This window comes from Lepus europaeus, chromosome 12 (genome assembly GCF_033115175.1).
Source record: "Lepus europaeus isolate LE1 chromosome 12, mLepTim1.pri, whole genome shotgun sequence".
NCBI lineage: Eukaryota > Metazoa > Chordata > Mammalia > Lagomorpha > Leporidae > Lepus > Lepus europaeus.
Window position 1 is genome coordinate 47171360 of NC_084838.1, and position 25693 is coordinate 47197052.

General features: G+C 41.5%; 1 protein-coding gene across 5 annotated transcripts in view; it reads left to right on the forward strand.

The window, feature by feature from the left end:
* The first annotated feature begins 5017 nt into the window (after positions 1-5017).
* The window catches only part of C9orf72 (C9orf72-SMCR8 complex subunit), a 35084-nt gene continuing 14408 nt past the window's right edge, over positions 5018-25693 (forward strand). Inside the window, exons 1-7 of one of the 5 annotated variants that reach the window (XM_062208114.1) lie at positions 5018-5157; positions 11999-12088; positions 13910-13969; positions 19738-19833; positions 20522-20586; positions 21740-21812; positions 25260-25376. In XM_062208114.1, coding sequence (XP_062064098.1) covers positions 12080-12088; positions 13910-13969; positions 19738-19833; positions 20522-20586; positions 21740-21812; positions 25260-25376 — 420 coding nt within the window. In that variant the 5' untranslated portion in view covers positions 5018-5157; positions 11999-12079. Of the gene's footprint in view, positions 5158-5202; positions 5285-11600; positions 12089-13909; positions 13970-19737; positions 19834-20521; positions 20587-21739; positions 21813-25259; positions 25377-25693 lie in introns of those variants that run through there. The other 4 variants (XM_062208109.1, XM_062208110.1, XM_062208112.1 and 1 more) reach the window with 4 other exon arrangements.

Below are 25693 nucleotides of genomic sequence, written 5' to 3' on the forward strand. Positions count from 1 at the left end.
GGACTAGGGTTCTTTCTTTCTTTTTAAGATTTATTTATTTGAAAGACAGAGTGACAGAAATGGAGGCAGGGACAGTGAGAGATCTTCCACCCGCTGGTTCACTCCCCAAATGCCTACAACAGCAAGGGGTGGGTTAGGTTGAATCCAGGAGCCAGGAATTTCATTAAGGTCTCCCATAAGGATAACAGGAACCCAAGTACTTGGGCTTACATCTGTTCCCTTCCAGGTGCCTTCAGAGGAATCTGGGTCATAAGTGGAGGCACTACTCTATCTCAGGCACTCCAATATGAGATGCAGGTGCCCCAAGCAGTGGCTTAACTTGCTGGGCCACAACACTTGCTTGAGGGTTTTTTTTTTTAATATTTATTAATTTTTATTTGAAAGGCAGAGTAACAGAGAGGTAGAGGCAGAGAGAGAGAGAGAGGTCTTCCATTTGCTGGCTCACTCCCCAGGTGGCCACAACAGCCAGAGCTGCACTGATCCAAAGCCAGGAGCCAGGAGCTTCTACCAATTTTCCCACACAGGTGCAGGGTCCCAAGGACTTGGGCCATCTTCTACTGCTTTCCCAGGCCACAGCAGAGTTGGATTGGAAGAGGAGAAACTGGGAGTGGAACCGGTGCCCTTATGGGATGCCAGCACTGCAGGCAGCGGCTTTATCTGCTACACCACAGTGCCGGCCAAGGGGTTCTTGCTTGAATATATATTTCAGTTGCAAAACCTATTTCCACTTAGATGATGCAGTTTTTTAGGGTGGTGTATTTCAGAAGGTTTAATAGAGTTTTCAGGGGATGGCAGTTGAAGCCCTCTGAAGGTATTCTTTGATGGTGCTAATATGGATCACATTCGTAGATACTTCAATATTTTCTCTTTGGTTTCCTGAAGAAGAGTTTTGTGCTAGAATACTTGTCATCCAATTCTATAGCTTCAGACAACCAAGATTTATGAAACAAGCTACCAAGTTATAATTACTGTTTTCCTCCTGATTTTTTTTTCTCCAGTCCAGTGCAAGATGTACAAGCACCTATAGTGCTACACAATGACTAAATAATTTAGTTAGATGAAGGGGATGGGTCACATTCATTGGCCACAAAACATCATGCATCCAAATCCACTTTTTTTTCTTTAAAGATTTATTTATTTGAAAGAGTTACAGAGAGAGAGAGAGAAGAAAAGAAATCTTCCACCTGCTTGTTCACGCTCTAAATGGCTGCAACAACTAGGGTTTGGTCAGGCTGAAGCCAGGAGCCAGGAGTTTCATCCAGGTCTCCCATATGGATATAGAGATCCAAGCACTTGGACCATCTTCTGTTGCAGTCCCAGGTCATTAGCGGTGAACCAGATCGGAAGTGGAGCAGCCAAGACTCAAAACAGCCCCCTTCTGGGATGCCAGCATTGCAGACAATGGCTTAACTCACTGTACCATAACACCAGCTCCCAGAACCACTTTTGTATTGTCTCTCATAGTATCTTATTTCTCACAGACTTGCTGAATTTATTCTTTGGTTTTTCAGTATGTGTGTTAGGAAATAGTTGTTCTAGGATTGATATTGCACAAAATCAGAAACGAGTTGAAGGGCAATTGTGTTGTCTCTAGGGGCATAGTAGGAAAATCTATTCTGGGACCCCTGTTCCTCTTCCAGGTATTTTATCTGAATCCCACTCTTACTCAGAAATGGGGGTGTTATCTGAGAAAGGTCGCATCAACTTGGTATCAATCTGGTGTCCTGAGAACTCTGCGGGTGCTGGAAATGCATAAAACTGAATCAGCTGGTTAGGTGCTCTTGAGTAAATAACTTAATCTCTCTGAAACTACCAGGAAACAAGGATGGCAACTCTATGTTAGGAGGATTTGGTGCAATTCCTTTTTACTGTATTCATTTAAAGTGTAAAACATGAAATATACCTATATATACATACACAATGATTATTACTGCAGTCAAGCAAATTAACGTATCCCTCATCTCAGTTACCATGTTTTTGTGTTAAGAGTACCCAAAATCTCTCTTAGCAAATTTCCAGTATATGACACAATGTGAACTGTGATCCTTATGTTGTGTGTTAGATCTCTAGACTCATTCATCCTACATAACAGCAACTTTGTAACCTTTGACCTACAGCTTCCCAGTTCCCTGAGCCCTCCCAACTGCAGCTTTACTGTTTTGTTTGGGCTTCTTGCTTTCTTGGATTCCATATATATGTAAAGTGTAGTTCTAATTTTTATTTTTTATTTATTGGGGGTGGGGAGAGAGAGCACTCTCTTCTGCTAGTTCACTCCTCAAATGCCCAGATTGGCCCAGACCGGGAGCTAAGACTGCATTTCAGGTCTCCCACATGGTGGAAGGAGCTTGGCTACTTGAGCCATCAGCACCGCCTCCCAGGTAGCATTAGCAGGAAGCTGGACTCAAGAGCCAGAGAGACAACTGAACCCAGAGCTTCTGATATGGGGTCCGTGGTTGTCTTAGCCACTGGGGCAAATGCCTGTTGCAAAAGTGTAATTCTTAGTTTAGACTGAGAAGGATAGTACCAAATATAGTGTTAAGAACTTCACAAATTGGTAACTGTTTGGCCAGGGGTACTTTAATAAGTTCGTGGAAAATGATGCAAACAATTTTGAAGTCTTTGCATGAGAACTGTCTTCAAACAATTCATGAAAATGCATTTTATGAAAAAACTATGCATGAATTAAAAGTTCTTTTGAGGCCGGCGCTGTGGCTTAACAGGCTAATCCTCTGCCTTGCGGCGCCTGCACACCGGGTTCTAGTCCCGGTCGGGGCGCCGGATTCTATCCCGGTTGCCCCTCTTCCAGGCCAGCTCTCTGCTATGGCCCGGGAAGGCAGTGGAGGATGGCCCAAGTCCTTGGGTCCCTGCACCCGCATGGGAGACCAGGAGAAGCACCTGGCTCCTGGCTTCGGATCAGCGAGATGCGCCGACCGCAGCGGCCATTGTGGGGTGAACCAACGGCAAAAAGGAAGACCTTTCTCTCTGTCTCTCTCTCACGATCCACTCTGCCTGTCAAAAAAAAAAAAAAAAAAAAAAAAAGTTCTTTTGAACCAAATTCTTTCTTTCTTTTTTTTTTTTTTTCTTTTTCTTGACAGGCAGAGTGGACAGTGAGAGAGAGAGACAGAAAGAAAGGTCTTCCTTTTGCCGTTGGTTCACCCTCCAATGGCCGCTATGGCCGGCGCACTGCGCTGATCTGAAGGCAGGAGCCAGGTGCTTCTCCTGGTCTCCCATGCGGGTGCAGGGCCCAAGCACTTGGGCCATCCTCCACTGCCTTCCCGGGCCATAGCAGAGAGCTGACCTGGAAGAGGGGCAACCGGGACAGAATCCGGCGGCCCGACTGGGACTAGAACCCGGTGTGCCGGCGCCGCAGGTGGAGGGTTAGCCTAGTGAGCCGCGGCGCTGGCCTGAATGGGTAATTTATAAAGAACAGAAATTGCTCACAGTTCTGGAGACTGGGAAGCGCACAGTCGAGGCACTAGCAGTTTCATTTTCTGATCATGTTCTCATTTCCGCATCCAAGACGGCCTCCCGGACACAGCACAAGGCAGGAAGCAGCTGAGCAGTTGGCCTGGAAGAGGGGCAACCGGGATAGAATCCGGCGCCCCGACCGGGACTAGAACCCTCTGTGCCAGCGCCGCAAGGCAGAGGATTAGCCTATTGAGCCACGGCGCCGGCCCCAAATTATCTTTCAATTCTATTCTTCCATGAACTTTGAAATTAGCTCATTTCTGCAGAGGGTGTAGACTTAAAGCCATCATTTTGTATATTTATTCCTTTCTTCTTTCCTTTGTGAATGATAAAAATGTGCCGCATGATTTTTTTTAAAGATTTATTTATTTGAAAGGCAGAGGTACAGAGAGGCAGAGGCAGAGAGAGAGAGAGAGGTCTTGCATCCACTGGTATCATTCCCCATATGGCCACAACGGCTGGAGCTGGACAGATCCAAAGCCAGGAACTTTTTCCGGGTCTCCCAAGCAGGTGCAGGGGCCCAAGGGTTTGGGCCATCTGCTGCTGCATTCCCAGGCCACAGCAGAGAGCTGGATCGGAAGTGGAGCAACCAGGACCCGAACAGGTGCCCATATGGGGTGCCTGCACTGCAGGCGGCGGCTTTACCCGCTACGCCAGCGTGGGCCCCTTGCCTCATGATTTTTAACCATGGAAAATGTTAAGTGCTATTCATCTGTGGTGAAGTCACTGGAATACACACACTGGCAGACCAGAAGGTTCAAGGGTAAAAAAACAAATCATAAAATACATAAAAGAAAATGGTAAAGTATACTTTTCAGATTAAAGTCATCCACATTGTGCAATTAGGAAAAACGTTTACAAGTATGAAAATCATGCTTGAGAAAATGCTTCGGATCGGCGCAGCGCCGGCCGGCCGTAGCGGCTATTAGGGGAGTGAACCAACAGAAGCAAGACCTCTCTGTCTAACTCTGCCTGTCAAAAAAAAAAATCAAATTAAATTAAATTAAATTAAAAATTACATGTAAAGAACAGAAAACTGTGGTGACTACTAATGGGGGTCGGGGGTGAATTACCTAACAATACTTGTGGTGGTTTAAGTATACTTAATCGTGTCATAAGGAAAAATAAATCCCTTTATTCATCAAAGGCTTGTTGAGCTTCCACTGCTTGCTACGCGCAAGCACAACCACTTACAGCCACAAGTTCTGATTTGGTTTCTCGTGGCCCAATAGAGTTCCCACCGAGGACCGCAGACTGCTAATTAATTAACAGACTACGTTAATCAACAGCCCACCGAAACCAACAGCCTTGCAGAGCGCGACTCCAGCAGAGTTGGGCAAATTTGCCACGCCCCCTTCCACGGGCCTGGTGCGTCAACGTCATCGCAACCTGCAAACGTCCGGATGTAACCTACGGTGTCCCGCTAGGAAATGGAGGTGAGGCGAAGCGCAACAGGTTCCGCCCACGTCAAAGATGGCGCCCGGCGAGTCAGCCATCCGTCCTGACCAGATCCTTTTCTGTGGAGGCACCAAGTGTGCGTTAGGTGATGGATATTTTCCTTTTTCCCGCCCTTTCTCCCCTTCACTTGAGAAAATTTGCTGAGAGTGTACAAGGGAAAGCCTGTGAAAGACCAGAAGGAAACAAGGCGAGAAAGGACTACAGCGTTTGAGGCGGACTGGGGAGCTCTTGGTACGTGTGCGGGGGCGTGGCCAGCGGGAGGGGCGTGGCCGGGGGCGGGGCTGCGGTTGCGGTCCCTGCACCCGCCGCGGTGGCAGAGGTGCGAGCGGTGGCGAGTGGGCGAGTGAGGTACCATTGGGTAAGCCGGTGGGGTCAGGTTGCCGGGACGCTGTGCGGGGTGGCAGCGGGGGGCTCTCCTTGAGGGTCAGCTCGTCCCATAGTTCCCCCTCTTTCCTCTGACCGAAACCGGGCACCGGGCTTTCTAGCCCGGCGACTGGTGGAGTTGCCTGCATCCGGGTCCCGGGCTTCCCGGCATCGGCGGCTCAAGAGTCCAGGGTCGCGGTTCCGGCCTCCTCCCCGCGCTTCGCCCGCAGTCCCTGAGACGGCTGCCTCCGGGGGACCTAGCCGGGACCCGCCAGCAGCGCTTCTGCTTCGAGCTCGGTTGAAAGGAGCTCCGGGCACCGGGAGGCCTTGCCCCGGGGAAAAGCCAGAGGGCAGGTAGCGCGGGGCTCCTCACGGAGTAGGGACCGGAGGCGGTCGGTGCCCGCGAGGAGCTGGGGCGATGTGGGCATACTGCCCGCCTACGGAATTGCAGCAGAAGTTTGTAAGGAGTGCAGATGTCTTTTAAGCGTGGGCAGCGGTGCTAGACAGGGTGTACTCGCCTTCTGTGGGAAGTGACCTGGTTGCCTCACAGCTCTGAGGTTGCAGACTCGCTGAAAGGAAGTGACCATCGTGACTCTCGGGGCACATCACTTGACTGATGGCAATCAGTTGCAGAAAGAAGTGCACTGATTACACGTCTGTCTGGCCGGCCGAAGCGAACTCCTGCAGGCTGGGTGATCAGGACAAGGAGGGAGGTCACGCACTTGCCCGTGTGAGGCATGGCCCTTTCCGGGGCAATGGAGATTGTTGGGCTCTGATAGAGGAGCGCGCTGGTGGTGGCAGGTGGAGAAATTCCCGTCCATCACCTGCTGCAAAGCAAGGGTTCACAGGCTGGTATTGCTTTTGGTTTGTGAAGAAGGTTCAAAAAATGACTGGAAAATACTACTAGATACGATCTCTCACTGACTTTGAAAAACTTTTAACCTCATCTGGAGACATCAAGAAGGAAGGCCATGGAATAAGGGATATTGATAATACACAGAATACTTGAAATACAGTGCGGCCCCTTTTACCTTGGGTGGGAGATACATTCCTAAATTCCCTTGTCTGTGGATGCCTGAAACCACGGCGAATACCAAACTCTGCTATATACTATATTTTTTTCTACAGGTACATACCTGTGATAAAGGTTAATTTATAAATTAGGTGTAGTAGAAGATTAATTCCTAGTAGAATGATTGTACTACAATGTAGTAAAATTACCAGCATCACTATTCTTGTACTTTGGGACCATTATTAAATAAGGGTTACTTGATGCTTGGGCCCCTGTACTCGCATGGGAGACCAGGAGGAAGCACCTGGCTCCTGTCTTCGGATCGGGCTGTAGCGGCCATTTGGGAAGTGAACCAACGGAAGGAAGACCTTTCTCTCTGTCTCTCTCTCTCTCACTGTTATAACTCTACCTGTCAAATTAAAAATAAATAAATAAATAAATAAATAAGGGTTACTTGAAGACCAGCACTTAGATCTGGTGGTCAGTCTGACAACCGAGACCTGATAGTGTAGATGGCTACTGAGTGACCAGCCAGCAGGCAACATGGAAACGCTGGATAATGGGATGAGCCACAGTTGGGTACGATGGAGCAGGGTGGCTCTAGATTTCATCATACTACACAGAGAGGCTCAGTTTAAAACTTACAAGTGTTTATTTCTAGAATCTTCCATTTAATATTTTTGGACCAAGGTTAACTGTGGGGAACTGGAACTGTGGAAAATGAAACAATAGATAAGGAGGGTACCATTGTATGACCGTGTTATATGATATCGGCACTGTAACCGGCAACTCTGACAAACCTTAACTACTTCAGGAAAACAAAGTGAATCAGCTGGGAACTACTCCAGGATGACTGTACTCGTTATACATTTGATACAAAAGTGAGAGAAATTACAGACCACACTGTAATTGTGCACTAAGCCAGTGTTTAGGTGCTCCAGTAAACAGTTACATGTGATTTAAAAGTTCTTAATAATTTGCTTATTTCTGTTGGCACTCCAAAAATTTTTTCATAGAAGTTAAAAAAGACGACTCAAGGAGACCCCTATCAGTCAAGCCTGCCCTGGGGTTCTGTGTTAAGTAGTTCTAAGAAATGATAGGTTAGCCTGCCTATTAGCTGAGAAACTTGGGTCTCTAAGAGATGGCCAGCTGGTAATATCATGAGCTTTGTCTCTGTCTTGCTTGATGTTGAAAACTTAAAGTGTTGCAAGCAGTCTGGTGTTACGAGCAGTCCACTGTCCTTAAGATGTCCTGGTCAGCTTCTATTTTGGAAGTTGGGCTGGTTTAGGACTCTAGACTCTACTTAGGACTGGGAAAAAATAAACAGAAAGCATAGTTTACAAGAAGTAAAGGTCGTACAGTGGTTGGATTCTGATGGACACTGGTGGTGAACCAGCCAGCATTCTGGATCCCAATCAGAAAAGGGTTGGTTTTTAGCAAAGAAAAAAAGAAAGAAAAGAAAAGAAAAGAAATCTCAAGCCTGCCGCCCTGCTAACCATTTTAACGTGCTAATTAATATAACTATGTCTTCCTGTGTGGGAGTATATTTAGAAAGCGTATTGGGTAAACCCTCATGAACCCTGTGCTTTGTTTATAGGAGTGGGAAGCTGCCATCCCACCCAATTTGGATCCTGGCTTCCCTCAAAAGACTGGCTAATGTTTCATAACCCTATGGAGTAGGGAGTCCTATATGTACTTAAGATAGGTATATAAAAGACTGCTGGTTTGAACTGATTTTTTTTTTCAACCACATGTATGTATGGGTTTTTCTGACTGAATATGTTGACTTCAAGTGGCAGTGATATTTTCACAATTCTCCTAGATAGACTGCTTCGTGACGTTTCATTTCTCAGATGATAGTAATCCTTCACATCCATGGTTTCTCTTTCTGAGGTTTCAGTTAACCCGTGATCAGCAACTCATAAGTGTTAAGTTATGTACTATTCTGAGTAGGATGATGAAATTGCGAGCCATCTCACGTTGTCCCACAGGGACATGAATCATCACTTTGTCCAGTGTCTCCATGCTGTATACACTACCTGCCCATTTGTTGTTGAAAGCCATCTTGGTGATCAGATCAGCTGTCATCTATTGCAGGGTTTGTGTTCAAGTAACCCTTATTTTACTTAACAATGTCACAAGAAAAGTAATATTGACAATTTTGGACATCCCCAAGGAAAGTTGTAAAGTGTATACTTTGAGTAGGTGAAGGTTTTCAATTTAAGGAAAGGAAAAAAATCTTATACTGAGGTTACTGAGAGAGCTACAGTAAGAATGAACCTTCTGTCCTTGAAATCGTGCAGAAGGAAAAAGAAATTTGTGTTAGTTTTGCTGTTGTACCTCAGACTGCAAAAGTTATCACCAGAGTGTGTGGTAAGTTCTTAGTTAAAATGGAAAAAGCATTAAAGTTGTAGGTAGAAGACCTGAACAGAAAACACTAACTGATGGCAGCATATTGTGCCAGAAAACCTTCAGTCGGTACAAAGACTTACGTGGGGGATCCCCTGAAACAAATGACACCAGGCCACTTCCTGGGAGGAAATAAGGGATGGATTCAGGAATAAATTCAGACTGAAAAATATGAAAATTACTGGAGAGACTACCAGATAAGCTGGTGGGGGAAGATTTGCTAACATGTTTGATGAAGAAGTGGAAGAACATATAAAGGCCATGGAGAAGTGTTCCCGAATGAGGAACTTCGAGAGGAAGAGGGAGATGAAGCAGAACCAGCAATGTAGACATTAATTACTCAGATTCACTGAAGTGTTACTAGCTGCACAGTCACAGAAAGATAGAATTATGGAATATCCTCAGGTAGTGCGCAACATTAAAGTCACCGCTATGTTTCCTGAAGGGTTACAACCTCTGCAACAATATTTTTGTGAATTAAAAAGAGACAACAGTTGCCAATTATGTTGTTCTAGAAGTTTTAGCAAAAGACTTTCAGCTATTTTAGACTCCTCTACCATCAGCACTGTCTGCTGCTGACATCCAGCCATCCATGTCAGTACAGCTGGCTGATCCAGGATCACCTGAAGCAAAAGATCCCCCTCCTGACTCACCAAAAGATCAGGAGTAACCTAACACTGAGTCACAAGCTGCAGGGAGCTGCATGGGAAGCAGAGGAGCCGGGACTCAAACCAGCACTTTGATATGGGATGCAGTGGCCGAACCTGTTGGACCACAACACTAATCACTGGGCTGGATTTAAAGCAAAACAATTCAACATTATCCCTGTCCTTCCATTTTCTTTCTAATTATGCTAAGGGTGAGACTGAATATAATTACTGGTCTATGATAGTTTAATTTTCATAGGTAAAAAGATTTCCCATAATTCAGTCAGATTTTATTCTAAGGCTCAATTTTGTTTTAGAAATCGCTCTTATTTACATTAGAATGATGAAATGTTTGAATTGTGATATGCTCCAAAAATGAAAAAAAAATATGTTCAGAATATGATTTTATGGTTGTGTATTTACTTACTGCATTACAGTGACCTCCCATTTGCTGTTTAATGATGACAGCAATAGTGTCATTACAGGTTCCATTCATGTTACAGTCCTGTATTCCATCATTGTAAACTGACTGTTTAAATTGTACCCAAAACAGTGAATATTTTAAATAAGCTATAAAGCTTTATCCAGTGAAGTCTTCTAAGATTATCAAATTGATATGTGAGAAAGTCAATTTTACCTAAATCAGTTTCTGAAATTAAAAATATACATGTAAAAATTGTCTTTGTGTTAAAACTATTTCTGCACATAACTTACAGTTACATGATTTGTATCCCTGTTTATCTTATAATAAAAGTTCTCATCTTGTGCCCAGAAAATAGAATTCACTGCATTTTATGAGATGTTGACTTCTCTTGACAAGATGTACATAAAATTCTTTAAGTAAAATGGTTTACCTTGCCATAATTTTCAATCATTACCTTCCAAAGAACTCATACAGGTAAAGATAGTGGGTCATAGCCTGCCTGTTAGCTGCTGTCCATTACTATTGTGATAACCAAATTCCACAACTTTAGACACTTAAATGAAATTGCCACTTTTTTTCATTTTTTTAGTCTTTGACTGCAAGTCTTCAGTTATAGTATTTGCAGAAATGATTAGTATTACACTAATATCACATATAATGTACCCTTTTGGAGTAATGTATTTGTGTGGATTAAGACGTGCAACTTGAAGGTACAGGGGAAGAAGAACCCTAGGTTCTAGATTGACTGAGCTTCTTGACTCATGTGTCTATGTCTGTTTTCTCAGTATATTAAAAGGTTTGAACAGAGCCTGCCCTACCCTTTTATTCACTCCCTTTTGTTCACTACCTGTTCTAAATAGCTGAAGCTTATTTATTTTAGCCATTTAGTATAGAAGGCTCTTTACAATGATAAAATTCTATGCTGGTTTCTTGACTAACCTATTAAATGTATTTGTCTTTGTCTTGATGTTTCAGTGTCATTTTAAACAGTAGTACTCTAGTACTCAGAGAGCTCATTAAGTATAAAAACTCTTAGCTTACTTTTTATTGTGTGTCTAGACTGGTATTTTTGTGATTTTTATGTCTTTTTTTTTTTTAACTTTTTTATCCTTTTAGTAACTTTCAGATATTTCTGCTGTCAGGTATTGTGTTGCTTCTCCAGGATTTCTGTAACAAAGTACCACAAACTGAGGGTTTAAAACAATAGCTCTTACACCTCTAGCAGCTGGAAGTTAAAAATCAAGGTGTTGGTAGGAGCATAGTCTTCGGAAGGCTGCAGTGCTTCTTCTAGCTTCCGGTGGTTACCAGCAATCCTGGACATTCCTTGGCTTGTAGTTGCATCATTCCAATTACTGCTTTCTGTCTTCACATCAATGTCTTCTCATTGTGTCTGCATGTCTCTAAATCTCTCTCTGTCTCTCTCCCTCCTTCCCTCCTTATAAGCACACCGATCATGGATTAGGACCTACCCAAATCTAGCATGACTCCATCTTAACTTGATTACACCTATTTCCAAATAAGTTTACATATACCAGGGCTTAGAATTTAAACATATGTTTTTGGGAAACAATTCAACCCACAAGAAGTGTCATGGTCTCTAATTCAGCCTACTGCTTCCTGTTTTGCTCCTCTTTATTTGTGGTTTATTGGGGACCAAATACCTAATCATACGAATTACACAGACTGGATATTTGGGAAGAATAAGGGTCTGGGCTGTGAACTTTAGTACATAACATTTGGGTCAGTCATTTGGGGTTTTGCTTTTTGGGTATCTTTAAAATTGCTGAACCTAATGGTTGGTTTGTATGTGATTGTTTAGATGTCTCTGGAGCATTTGGATAATGTGACAGTTGGGATGCAGTAATGTCGACTCTCTGCCCACCACCATCTCCAGCTGTTGCCAAGACAGAAATTGCTTTAAGTGGTGAATCGCCTTTGTTAGCAGCTACTTTTGCTTACTGGGACAATATTCTTGGTCCTAGAGTAAGGCACATTTGGGCTCCAAAGACAGAACAGGTCCTACTCAGCGATGGAGAAATAACTTTTCTTGCTAACCACACCCTAAATGGAGAAATCCTTCGAAATGCAGAGAGTGGGGCTATAGATGTAAAGTTTTTTGTCTTATCTGAAAAAGGAGTAATTATTGTTTCATTGATCTTCGATGGAAACTGGAATGGCGATCGGAGTACTTACGGACTATCAATTATACTTCCACAGACGGAACTTAGTTTCTACCTCCCACTTCACAGAGTATGTGTTGATAGATTAACACATATTATCCGGAAAGGAAGGATATGGATGCATAAGGTGAGTGGTTTTTGAACTTATTAATTATGCTAACCTAGCTATAGAAAGTTTATTATCTCATATATTTATATGTAAGTTTTAGAAATTGTGCACAATTAGTGTCAAATGATAGCTTACTTATTTCTCATCTGTCCTGTTAGATACAGATAAGATTTGGTATGTATGCTGCTCGTTGTAACTGTGGGAGGTAGGAGATGGTAGTGCCATGTTACAGATGGACCTGCCATGTTACAGATGAAAAGCTAAACCTTGGGGAAATTAAGCTTCTAGATTCAGGATTTGTCTTTGGAGTCTTTGACTCTTAAAACTTTTTTTCCTAAAACTGCTTTTTTTCCTTTTGTTGCATGATCCTGTGTTTCACTTACTACTGTGTGTAAGTATAGTGGTTCAAAATAATTGTTTCATATGCTCTTGGCCATGTAGTCTTTGGTCTATTTAACTTTTTTGCCAAGTCCCCAAATTTGTAAAACCAGGAAATCAACCAAATAAATGATTTCCAAGAGATACTGTTTTTAATTTTGCACATTAAACTAGAGGAAATTATGGTTTTCCCCTAAATCCTATAACTTAATATATAGTGATATTTACATTTCAGTATATTTTTGTCATATCTAAAGAACAGGTTTTTTTGACAGGCAGAGTTAGACAGTGAGAGAGAGAGAGACAGAGAGAAAGGTCTTCCTTCTGTTATTTCACCCCCCAAATGGTTGCTACGGCCGGCACGCTGCGCCGATCCGAAGCCAGGAGCCAGGTGCTTCCTCCTGGTCTCCCATGCAGGTACAGGGCCCAAGCACTTGGGCCATCCTCCACTGCCTTCCCACAGCAAAGAGCTGGACTGGAAGAGGAGCAACCGAGACAGAATCCGGTGCCACAACCGGGACTAGAACCCGGGGTACCTGCACAGCAGGTGGAGGATTAGCCAAGTGAGCCACGGCGTCGGCCCTAAAGAACAAATTTAATTCTCCTTCCTACTCTTCCAGTTTGGTACTAACCTGGGAGTGTATTGCAGCATTATTAATTTTATAGGGTTTTTACCCAATTGTAAAGAAAATTAATATCTTTTAAAAGAATAGGTTTTTTTTTGTTTGTTTTTATAGATTTATTATTTTGAAAGAGTTACAAAGAAGGAGGGAAGGAGGGAAAGAGAGGGAGAGGGAGGAGGAGGAGAGAGAGAGAGTTCTTCCATCTTCTGGTTCACTCCCCAGATGGCCACAACAGCCAGCACTGGGCCAGGACAAAGCCAGGAGCTGGTCTCATATGGATGGGAGGGGCACAAGTACTTGAGCCATTTTCCACTGCTTTTCCCAGGCTGTTAGCAGAGTGCTGGATTGGAAGTGGAGCAGCCAAGACACAAACCAGCACCCTTATGGGATGCCATTGTCACATGCAGTAGTTTTTCCCACTATGCTACAATGCCAGCCCCTACAAAATAGTTTTTTGCTATATTTACAGCTTTCCCTCCTTATTTCTCATGTATATGAAAAGCATTTACAATCAGGAAGCTCTATATTCCTCCAATTCAACTTGATCTTATCTAATTTGAAAATTCAAGTTATTATATTTTCCTTTTTGAGACTCCAAATATAACATTGGCTGGTTTCTGCTAATTTATCCTTATTTTTTCACTGCAGAACAAATAATGCTTTAGTTTTATGTTGTCTGTGAGAGGATGGTTTGCTGGGTTAATTTCCTTCCTCCTTACCCTAAAGTAGAAAATATTTTTCATGTTAATTAAATTATACAAGAATATATGCACATTGAAAAATATGCAAGAATCAAAATATTGTGGCATGTTTTTAAAATATATTTTCCTTTGCTCAGGAAAGACAAGAAAATGTCCAGAAGATTGTTCTAGAAGGCACAGAGAGAATGGAAGATCAGGTAAAGTGCAGATTGTGTACTATCAAAGACCATTATTCCCACTGACATATTCTGTGTAAGGCTGATAACGACTTTTGTGACAGCCTTGAAGACAAACTATCTTGACAGACTGAACCTGAAAATCAGCAGAGACTTTGTGGACATACATAGAATAAGTTGGCTGAAACTTTCCAGGTATTTCATCTGAGGAGTTACAAAAATAAATAAAAGAATATAATAATTACATCTATAAATGAATATTTTGCTCCTTTTTTTGTTAATAGTAAAAAAAATTGTATGTACAGTTTTCATTAAGGTATTGCTCCTAAAACATTTCCATAGAAGCAGCTGTAGAGTACCCCTAAGATGTCTGTCACAAGGTACAGGCACAGCTCTAAACATAATATTTCTTTAAGTTGTGGGGCCAGCATTTTGGTACATGTTAAGTTGTTGCTTGTGACGTGGGTATCCCATATTGGAACACTTATTTGAGTTCCAGCTGCTCTGCTTCTAGTCCAGCTTCCTGCCAGTGGGCCTGGTAAAGCAGCAGAAGATGGCCCAAGTACTTGGGCACCTGCTATGTGCGGAGACCCATATAGTGTTCTGCGCTCCTGGCTTCAGCCTGAACCAACCCTGGCTGTTGCAGCCATTTAGGGAGTGAACCAACTGATGAAAGATCTCTTTCTGTCTTCTTTTCTCCTCTGTCACTCTGCCTTTCAAATAAATAATCCTTTAAAAATAAATAAAATTAAATAAAATGCTATGTTATATCTTTAAAACTTAGTCAATTTCCTTTTTGTTCCATGATATATCTGCTTTAGTATTAAAACTTGTTAGTGATGTCCTTAGCTTCTTACTGTTCAGGCTTCCAGTAACATCAGTTCTAAGAAAACATGCCAGTTTTATCCTGTGGCTGTGAAAGATAGAGAAAGAGGGTCTCCGAAGGAGACTCTCCAGTGGATAAATAGTTTTTTACTTCTATCCCCTTGTCACTGGCATGCCACCTTTGTTGCTCCTTTTTTTTTTTTTTTAAAGGTTTATTTATTAATTATTTGAAAGGCAGAGTTACAGAGAGACAGAGGCAGAGAGAAACAGAGGTCTCCCATCACTGGCTCACTCCCCAGATGGCCACAATGGCCAGAGCTGGGCTGATCCAAAGCCAGGAGCCAGGAGCTTCTTCCAGGTCTCCCACCGTCTTCTACTGCATTCCCAGGCCCTAATAGAGAGCTGGATTGGAAGTGGAACAGCCAGGACTCAAACCGGCACCCATATGGGATGCTGACACTGCAGCGGCAACTTTACCCACTACACCACACGCCAGCCTCTGTTGCTCCTTGTAAAACTCCAGTCTTGTGCACATGGCTGAGTTGCCTTGGCTCTAGCTTGCCTGAATATGGCTGAGACAAAATGATAATCTTGAAAACTAGTTTCTGGGGCCAGCGCTGTGGAAGTGGGTAAACCTGCTGCCTGCAGTGCTAGCATCCCATATGGGTGCCGGTTCACATCCCAGCTGCTGCATTTCTGATCCAGCTCTCTGCTATGGCCTGGGAAAGCAGCAGAAGATGGCACAAGTCCTCCTTTGCACTTTCGTGGGAGACCTGAAAGAAACTCCTGGCTCCTGGCTTCAGATTAGCCCAGCTCCGGCCATTGTAGTCATTTGGGGAGTGAACCAGCTGATGAAAGGCTTTCTCTCTAGCTCTTGTTCTCTCTCTCTGCCTCTGCATCTGCCTCTTTACAACTTTTACTTTTAAGTAAATAACTAAATCTTAAAAAAAAAGAAAACTAGTTTTAGGGCCTGCAATACCAGTACCCCATACTAGCGCTGGTTCAAGTTCCAGCTACTCCACTTTCAATCCAGCCCCCTGATAATGTGCCTTGGAAAGCAGAGGAAGATGGCCCAAGTGCTTGAGTTCCTACTGCCACATGGGAGACCTGAAAGAAGCTCCTGGCCCCAGCTGTTGCGGCCATTTAGGGAGTGAACACGTGGATGGAAGATCTCTCTCTCTCTCTCTCTCTCTCTCTCTCTCTCTCCCTCTCCCTCTCCCTCCCTCCCTCCCTCCCTTCCTCCCTCTCTCCCTCCCCCCTCCCTCCCTCTCCCCCTCCCCTTTCTGTCTCCCCTACTCTCTCTAATTCTTTCAGTAAATAAATAAATCTTTTTTTAAAAAAAAAAAAGCTAGTTTCCTTAAGAGCTTGTGAAAGTATAGACACACAAACAAGGAAAATACAAAACCTTATAAAATGATCTGTTTGACACAGTTAGTTTATATTTTTGTAAAGAGCTCTCCAGGATAGATGAGTTTTCCCTTTAGCACAGGAAAGCCATTACTGGCTTGCTGATCAATTCACAGGTGACTGTCACCAACTTCTAACGTGCTAGCTATGGAATAATTTAACAGTTAAAATAAGGACTTGGCGGGGGGGGGGGGGGGGAGTGCTGGTGCCGTAGCACAGTGGGTTAATCCTCTGCCTGTGGTGCCGGCATCCCATATGGGCGCCGGTTCTAGTCCTGGCTACTCCTCTTCCGATCCAGCTCTCTGCTGTGGCCTGCCTGGGAAAATAGTAGAAGATGGTCCAAGTGCTTGGGCCCCTGCACCTGCATGGGAGACCAGGAAGAAGCTCCTGGCTCCTGGCTTCAGATCAGCGCAGCTCCGGCTAATGCGGCCATTTGGGGAGTGAACCAATGGAAGGAAGACCTTTCTCTTTGTCTCTCCCTCTCACTGTCTGTAACTCTACCTCTCAAATAAATAAATAAAATCTTTAAAAAAAAAAATTAAGGACTTTTAGGGCCAAATAGAATTTTCCTTTTACTGGGATCTTGTTTTATCAAACCAGAAACTTGTGCTTACTAAATTAACCACTAAGGTAAACTTTTGTTTTTTAGGAGGTCTTGGAAATATTGTCTTACTCTGTATATGTTAGGAAGAAAACATAATTTGGGACAAACTGGAGTTTTTAAAGGGGAAGCATTATCTTCCTGAGACATTTGAGTTGGAGAAGTACAAAGAAGAAAAGGAACTTAAAGGGGTTTCTTCTAGACTATCTTTTGTGCTCAGTCTTGTAGGATGTTTTTAAAAAGTTTTAAAGAGTTATTTATTGATTGATTTACTTGAAGGGCAGAGCCACAGAGAGAGACACACACACACAGATTTCTTCCATTTGCTGTTTCACTGCCCAAATGGCTGCAACAGCCAGGTCTAGGCAAGGCTGAAACCAGGAGCCAGGAACTCCATCCTGGTCTCCCAAATGTGGGGCCTGGGACCACCATCTTCCACTGTGTACCTGCCCCAGGATATTTTTCATGAACTGTAATGAAGATATCCATTAGCCACCAGTGATGAAAATGTCCAAGGTACCATCCATGAAATTCCATTTGTGCCTAAACCTAGAGGGAGGTGTTTTCCCAAAATTATCCCTTCTGAAAAGGAGTTGCGGCCAGCACCGTGGCTCAATAGGCTAATCCTCCGTCTTACGGTGCCAGCACACCGGGTTCTAGTCCCGGTCGGGGCGCCGGATTCTGTCCCGGTTGCCCCTCTTCCAGGCCAGCTCTCTGCTGTGGCCCCGGAGTGCAGTGGAGGATGGCCCAAGTGCTTGGGCCCTGCACCCCATGGGAGACCAGGAGAAGCACCTGGCTCTTGGCTTCAGATCAGCGCGATGCACCGGCTGCAGTGCGCCAGCTGCAGCAGCCATTAAAGGGTGAACCAACGACAAAAGGAAGACCTTTCTCTCTGTCTCTCTCTCTCACTGTCCACTCTGCCTGTCAAAAAAAAAAAAAAAAAAAAAGGAGTTGCATTATAATTGAATCCTTGGAAATTTCACATTCCATGCTTTTATTAACTTTATTTTGAACAAGTATACTACTTCAGGATAACACATTAGTATGAAACACCTTCAGTCTGTGCTGATTTTCGATGCTGATGACTGTTATTTGCTATTATCACTTTACAAGGAAGCAAATTTGACACAGATTCAATTGTTGCCTTTGTTGGATGACATGTACTAATTATAAGCAGCATTCTAAAGATTAAGAAAAAACAATGACTGATTAGTTGTGGAGATTACTACAGGATATTTTAAATTAATAGCATTGTCCATATTATACAAATAGGCTTATGGCTTAGAATAAGATTTCCAGAGATAATATCACATTTAAATTGTCAAGTCACTTATATAAGGGGCTCTGAAAAGCTGGATTAGGTCAATTAAAAATGGGTCCAGCCATGACAGAGGTTCTTATATGAAGATTAATGGGAAGAAGTTGCCGAAATAGCTCAGTTGGGAGAGCGTTAGACTGAAGATTAATGGGAAGAGCTGAAAATCACTAAATGGGAGGTGAGCATTTGGTGCAGTGGTTACAGTGACCCTTGGGAGCCTGCATTCCATTTCAGAATGCCTCCTTTGAGTCCCACTTTCACTTCCCATCCAGCTTCTTGCTAATGCACACCCCAGGAGGCAGCAGGTGATGTTCCTAGTACTTGGGTACCTGCCTTCCACATGGGAACCCTGGATTGAGTTACAGCTCTGACGCATCTGCTGCTGTTGTGGGCATTTGGAGAGTGAACCAGATGGAAAGATATCTGGCTCTGTCTCTCTGCCTTTCAAATAAGTAAACAAAAAAGTTTTTAAAGATCATTTTATGAAATACTAGTGTGGGGGCCAGCGCCATGGCTCACTTGGTTAATCCTCCGCCTGCAGTGCCGGCATCCCATATGAGTGCTAGTCCCGGTTGCTCCTCTTCTAGTCCAGCTCACCGCTGTGGCCCGGGAGGGCAGTGGAGGATGGCCCAAGTGTTGGGCCCCTGCACCCTCATGGGAGACCAGGAAGAAGCACCTGGCTCCTGGCTTCAGATTGGCACAGTGCCGGCTGTGGCGGCCATTTGGGGGGTGAACCAACGGAAGGAAGACCTTTCTCTTTGTCTCTCCCTCTCACTGTCTGTAACTCTACCTGTAAAATAAATTAATATTTTAAAAAAAGAAAAATTAGTGTGGAAAAACCCTTTATTAAATGTATTGTAAATAACACGTGATTTTTAAAATGTAGCTGAAAATTGATAAGCATTAGACAATTTCATGTACATCTCTAATGGTTTACATATTCAGGCTGCTCATAAACTGTTGGAGATTTGGGTCTTAGTGAATAAATGAGGGATCACCGTATTTGAGACATTTTACATTTGTGGTGTAAATTTGATTCTAAAAAATACAAATTTCAAAATTAAATATTTAAGATGTAATAAATAGTGATATTATCCTGAAAGAATTTTAAACAAAACTTTCTGTATTTTATTGAATCTTAATATATGTAATGATTTTGATTTGTATAAATTGTAACTTATTGTAACTGTTGTACCTGGAGGTTAAGTATTGATTCAGACCTTACTACTGAGTTATTTGGTAAGGATTTCAAAGTCTTTATGCTTGGATTTTCTTATCCTTAAATATGGAATCTAGATGACCTTTAATTAACAAAAATTTTTATAGCTCAGATAAATTTCAAAGCAGATGCCTTCTAAATTTGGCTTGGTGATTTAATTATTCCATGTAGCAGTAAATGATAAACTGATGATTCCATGCTAACTAAAGAAAATTATTTCTAGAAAAATGGAAACTACCTTTAAATAGCATATAAGCCCATATTTTGGAGTAGTAGACCTGTTTGGGCCTGTGCTTGAACAAGTTACCAAGTAGTCCCATCAAAAAGTGTTATTGTTTGCTTTCATGTTAAATTATTTATTACCTCCTTCCTCTCATACTGTGTGATTTTCTTTACATCATTTTACTTTTATTCTTCAGGGTCAGAGTATTATTCCAATGCTTACTGGAGAAGTGATTCCTGTAATGGAACTGCTTTCATCTATGAAGTCACACAGTGTTCCTGAAGAAATAGATGTAAGTTCTTACAGAACAATTTTACCCTTTACTAATGGAGTTATAGTACTATTTTTGTATTCTCACGTTAGTGATACTCTAGCTTTAATAGTATGCGTTTTATCCTATTACTGTTCATTTGAAACATTATTCCCAATACAAGCACAGGCTGTTTTGATAATTACAACAAAATTAAATATTGTTTATGTCACCACTTTTATATTTCCTTGAAATGGAACAGTTCCCCATGTAATAGAAATAATGAATATTAAATGCAATACTTTTGAAACAAAGTGGTGTACAGATGAGTGGCTATTCATGGAAGTTTCTTAAGTTCTCTAATTTAAGTCCTCAGTCATTCAAAGTCATTCAGTCAGGACACTTTGAATCACACAGTACACATGAATACCTTTAGAAAACTACTCGTGTTGTTTTCATTAAAATTGATATTCTGATTCTAATAGCTAAGAAGAGGACATTATTGTAAAAATTGTTGCTTAACCTGCCTGATCAGCTTTCACATTTATTCTGAAAGTTTGTTCTGAAAGTTTATGGTAGTGCATAGGGGTTGTCTTAAAGTATTCTTGATGCTCAGAAATGAGGGCAATATGTTATATTGAATGTAGACTTCAGAAAATTTGTAAATTAAAAGTTTTATTTCAATGCTATGTTATAACTAACCCTTTTTTTTGGGGGGGGTGCATTTTAGATAGCTGACACAGTACTCAATGATGATGATATTGGTGACAGTTGTCATGAAGGCTTTCTTCTCAAGTAAGGATTTTGTTTCTTTCCCTAAAAGCTGCATAAGGCAGATAGAAATCTTATGCTTACCTATGACAAGATTTGGAAGAAAGAAATACTGGAATACTTAGATTATTCTAGGGACAACATTGCATATTTGAACTGTTGATTAATGTATGTTATTTTTTCAGTCATTACATGTCTATGGTAGATCTGATGTTACTCTTTTGCTATTTAAAGAAATTGAGTTCCTAGTATGCTCAGATGAGAAATCTTGGTCCCGTTTGCTTCTGGTTTCTTGTTTTACTTCTCATTGAAGTTGAAACTAAAACCCTTTCAAATTGAGTTGCATTGAGTGGGGCTTTGCATTAAATGGTCTTCTTATTTAGGCCCACAAAGAAACTGATTTCGCACTTGTACTGATATTTTCTATCTAGCCATAGAGTTTAGTACTTACAAGGGTGGGCTCTAAAACCAGACTGCCTGGGTTACTACTATATAACCCTAGGCAAGCTTCCTGAATTCTCTGTACCTTCTTTTCCAACTGTAAAATGGGAATAATGCTTGGAGCATGTAATCATTTAATAATAGCTAATAACTAACATTTTATATTTATATTTTCTGCTAAGGAAAATGGTAATAATAGCTAATATTTGTGGATTGCCTGTTAGTCCCTGTACAAAGTTTTATCTCATCTTCTATTTAAGTGTTTCTCTTTTAGAATAGCAAATTTTCATGAACTTTCACTTTATAAGATGAGAAGTGAAAGGAAGTATTTGTTTTTATGTCCTTAGTCTTTCCCTTTTGGGTCATGATGGAATATCAGAGGCTTGAGTGTGTTAATGGCTTGAATCTGAAACACTTTAGTCTTGAATGTGATCATTTGTATGTTGTTTTTAATACCATTTGATTGCAAATAAATCACTTAACCTTTCTACACGTGAGTTTCTTCAACTATAACATCATATATTCTACTAACTGGCTGTTTTAAAGCTCAAATAGGAGAATCCCTGTGAAAAACCCCTGGAAAATGTAAAATCACGTACAAATAAAAGATGGCATTATACTGATTATGTTTATCATATAAAGCTATTCTGAGTTATTTGGAGCTCACTTTTTTTTTGGTTTCTGATATTGTTTTACAGTCAATGTTTTAAATTTCTTTCTTTAATTTAATTTACAGTGCCATAAGCTCACACTTGCAAACCTGTGGCTGTTCTGTCGTTGTAGGTAGCAGTGCAGAAAAAGTAAATAAGGTACTTTATTTTATAATCTTGCAAATGATCTGACTTTTAATATTGTTACTATATCATAGATTATCATTTAAATGTTAGGTATTAGTTAAAACGGTCTAATAGGGACAAGTATTTGATGTAGCAGTTAAGACACTACTTGAGATGGCCATATCCCATATTTGAATGCTCAAGTTCCAGTCCCAGCTCCACTCCAGATTCCGGATTCCTACTAATGTGTACTGGGGAGGCATCATGTGATGGCTCAATAAGTGGTGTCCTATCCCCCACGTGGGAGATTTGGACAGAATTCTAGGCTCCTGGCTTTGATCTGGCCCAGCCCTGGCTGTTGTTGGCATTTGGAGTAAACCAACAGGTGGGAGATATCTCTCTCTCTCTCTCTCGCTGTGTATTTAAAGTAAATTTTTTTTTAAATTTAAAAAAGCATTACAGTAGTAAAATCTTTTTTTTTTTTTTTTTTTTTTTTGACAGGCAGAGTTAGACAGTGAGAGAGAGAGAAACAGAGAGAAAGGTCTTCCTTTCCGTTGGTTCACCCCCCAAATGGCTGTCACAGCCGGCACCGTGCCGATCTGAAGCCAGGAGCCAGGTGCTTCTCCTGGTCTCCCATGTGGTTGCAGTGCCCAGGCAACTGGGCCATCCTCCACTGCCCTCCTGGGCCACAGCAGAGAACTGGACTGGAAGAGGAGCAGCCAGGACAGAATCTGGCGCCCCAACCAGGACTAGAACCTGGGGTGCCAACACCACAGGTGGGGGATTAGCCAAGTGAGCCACGGCGCTGGCCATGTAGTAAAATCTTAACAAATTGCTGGGGCTGTGGCAAAAATGAGTTTAAATAAACTGCTTAAATATGAAGTCATTTATAATTTCCATTATGATAATTCATAAATACCAGTACTAGTTGTATGTAATTGATTTTGAGAATATTTTACAGATATTTAAAAATATTTTTTATTTGCAAGTGTTACCTTTAATAAATATGAAAATAGCCTTATACTTTTTGTACTACTATTAAAGAAATGTCATTTGATTATTCATGCTGTTAGGTGGTCAACGGAGGTTATACTTTATTCAGTAATGTTTTTGACTACTTCCTTCAATACTAAATTAGGTAAAAAAAAATGAATTTTAGTCAGATTTCCAGATATTAGGCAATTCACTCAGAGATTTTGTACTTTTCTTATGCGACCATTCATTACAATGAACCTAGAGTTAAGTACAAGGTATTACAATCAAATTAAATATTAACAATTTTTTAAACTTAAAGTTTTATATAGGATATATTTTGAGAATGATTATTTGCTTTACAAAGGTATTCATAATTTCTTAACTGTAATAAGCTACCCTGTGTACATATATGAGCCTTAATTTTCCAAAATTATATTTCTCATATAACCACTTATGAGAGATTGATATACCTATATCATCATATTGCATTTATAGACTAGTGATCTTATTTATTATTGTTATTACCCTAGGAATATAGCTTCCCATCCATAACCCCAAAAACTTTAGGATCCCACAGGGGACTGTCAGTCTGCTTTATGGAGAAACAGGGTTCTGAAATCGGACATGACCCCCTAAAATTTACACAAAAATGTGGCCCCTTAAAGTTCCCCAGAAGTGCTGTCTGGAGTGCCACATATGCTACCGGAATTTGGGGTGCCATACGACTTCACCATGGGCTTATTACTAAACCCCCTAATATTAATAAGCCCGAGAGGGTTCTTACCTAATATTTAGAGAAGAATTCTAACTACCGGCACAGATAAACGAGGCAGCATGGTACATTTTAAGCTTTTATTTAGTGCAAGAGGTATCTAGGAAAGTGAGGGTTTTAGTTCAGGTTAGAGAGAGGGGAAAGTCTAGAAACTAGGGTAGCATCCATACCACTCAGAGAACAGGCCGAAGCCATGTGCAGCAAGCACCTGGAGCTGCTATCCACCGCTTATCACTGACAGCAAAGCAGAGGTGGATAGCTTTATTTAAGAGAGAGAGGTAAATAGGGGTTCATACCGAGTACCAGGAACCAGCCACATGGAGGAGCAGCATCTAGGCTGGGAAGCCTAGGGCACACGCCCTGGAGACGCAGGACTACAGCAAGCCCCCTCCTGGCAAGAGGCCAGGCAAAAGAGCAGGGCTAGGCCACATCATGTCCTGGCTTTTAACCCACTTCCAAAGGGGAGTGGTTAATTAACCTGATTGGCTGGTGGGCACCCAGGTGTGGCCAGGTAGGGGGATGAGGCCACACAGGGGCGTGGTGAAGGCGTGGTCTCCCAGCTCACAAATCTAATCAATTTTAGCCTGTATGCCTGCCTACTTCAGTTCCATGTTGGGACTGTGTTTTTTTAAGTATTTTTCTCGTCCTCCATCCTCTTTGGGAAGAATGACTTCCCTTTTATCTTTTTAATTTGAGGGAAAACTGCTGCTGTTATAGTTTTGTGCTTCAACAGAATAATTCTGGGTATGATCTGAATCTAAATGTAATTACAGGGCATTTATTTCTCCTAATGGGGCAGTAGATCAGATCCTTTTAGAATTAGAGATGTTTAAACCTCCTCTTATGGTCTGCTTGGTTTTTCTTAAGTATTTAGTTATTTTCATCTACTTGAAAGAGCAACAGAAACGGAGACCTTCCATCTTCCGATTAATTTTCCAGATACCCTCAACAGCCAGGGATAAGCCAAGCTGAAATCAGGAACCCAAAACTCCATCCAGGTTTTTTAAGTGGTGGCAGGGGCCACACCCCTGAGCCATCATCTGCTGCTTTTTAGGATGCATTAGTAGGATGCTGGATCAGAAGTAGGGTAGCTGGAACTTAAACGAGCACTGCAATATAGGATGTGGATCTCCCAAGGGGCAGCATTAATCCAATGCATGGCAATGTCCACCTGCTTATTTTCAGTCAAATTTGATAGCATAATTCTCTATTAAGGCATTTGGACACTCCTTGATACTCATTATAGTAAGTTTTACAGGTAGAATGATAAAACAGAAGCTGCAATCCTGCCTAATTTACATGCAGTTAGTTTTCTTGTCCAAAATTGTTGCTACTAAATGGAGATGGTGATTATATTAGGTCATTATTTCCTATTAAAATAAGGGCTCCATGGTTAAATAAATTTAAGAAAGTCTGCATATTATTTACCTAAGGAGTCACGACATGTATCCAAATATTAAAGATTTTGAGTTACTATACAGTTAATTTACCCAACATTTAAAAAAACTTATTTGACTACAGAATCTTTTGTTTTAATTATATCTCATGTGTATTATTCTGCGCTCCTGAGGAATACTTAGTATTCAGGATGTGTTTTTTTACAACAATGGAAATTTCTATTCAAATTTCTTTCATAGGCAAACCAGTGGTCTTTTTAACTTCATATTTTAATGCTTCAGTATTTTCTTTTTAGGTTTACTTCCATTTTAATGCTAAAATCTTTTCTTTTGTAGATAGTGAGAACTTTATGCCTTTTTCTGACTCCAGCAGAAAGGAAATGCTCCAGACTATGTGAAGCAGAGTCATCGTTTAAATATGAATCAGGGCTCTTTGTACAAGGTCTGCTCAAGGTATAGTTTCCAGCTATCATAAGTGAAACCAATTTTTAAGAATCTCTAATTTTTGAGACTCTATAAATATATTTTTAAATACTAGTCTTAAGTGCATCTCATGCTTTTATGCCCAGGTTAAAGCTCATTCACACAGTTTAGAGACAGAATATGTGTCTTAGGATTTGTAATTAATATCATCAGTAAAACACTATGGATAGCGTTTGATTCCAAGTGGTTCACTGTAGCTACATCTAGTCTCAGGATTGTTTCTTTTATAAATGCATGCTTTAATCAGGTCACATATCTAACGTTGGAATACTTTTTTGCTGAACAGG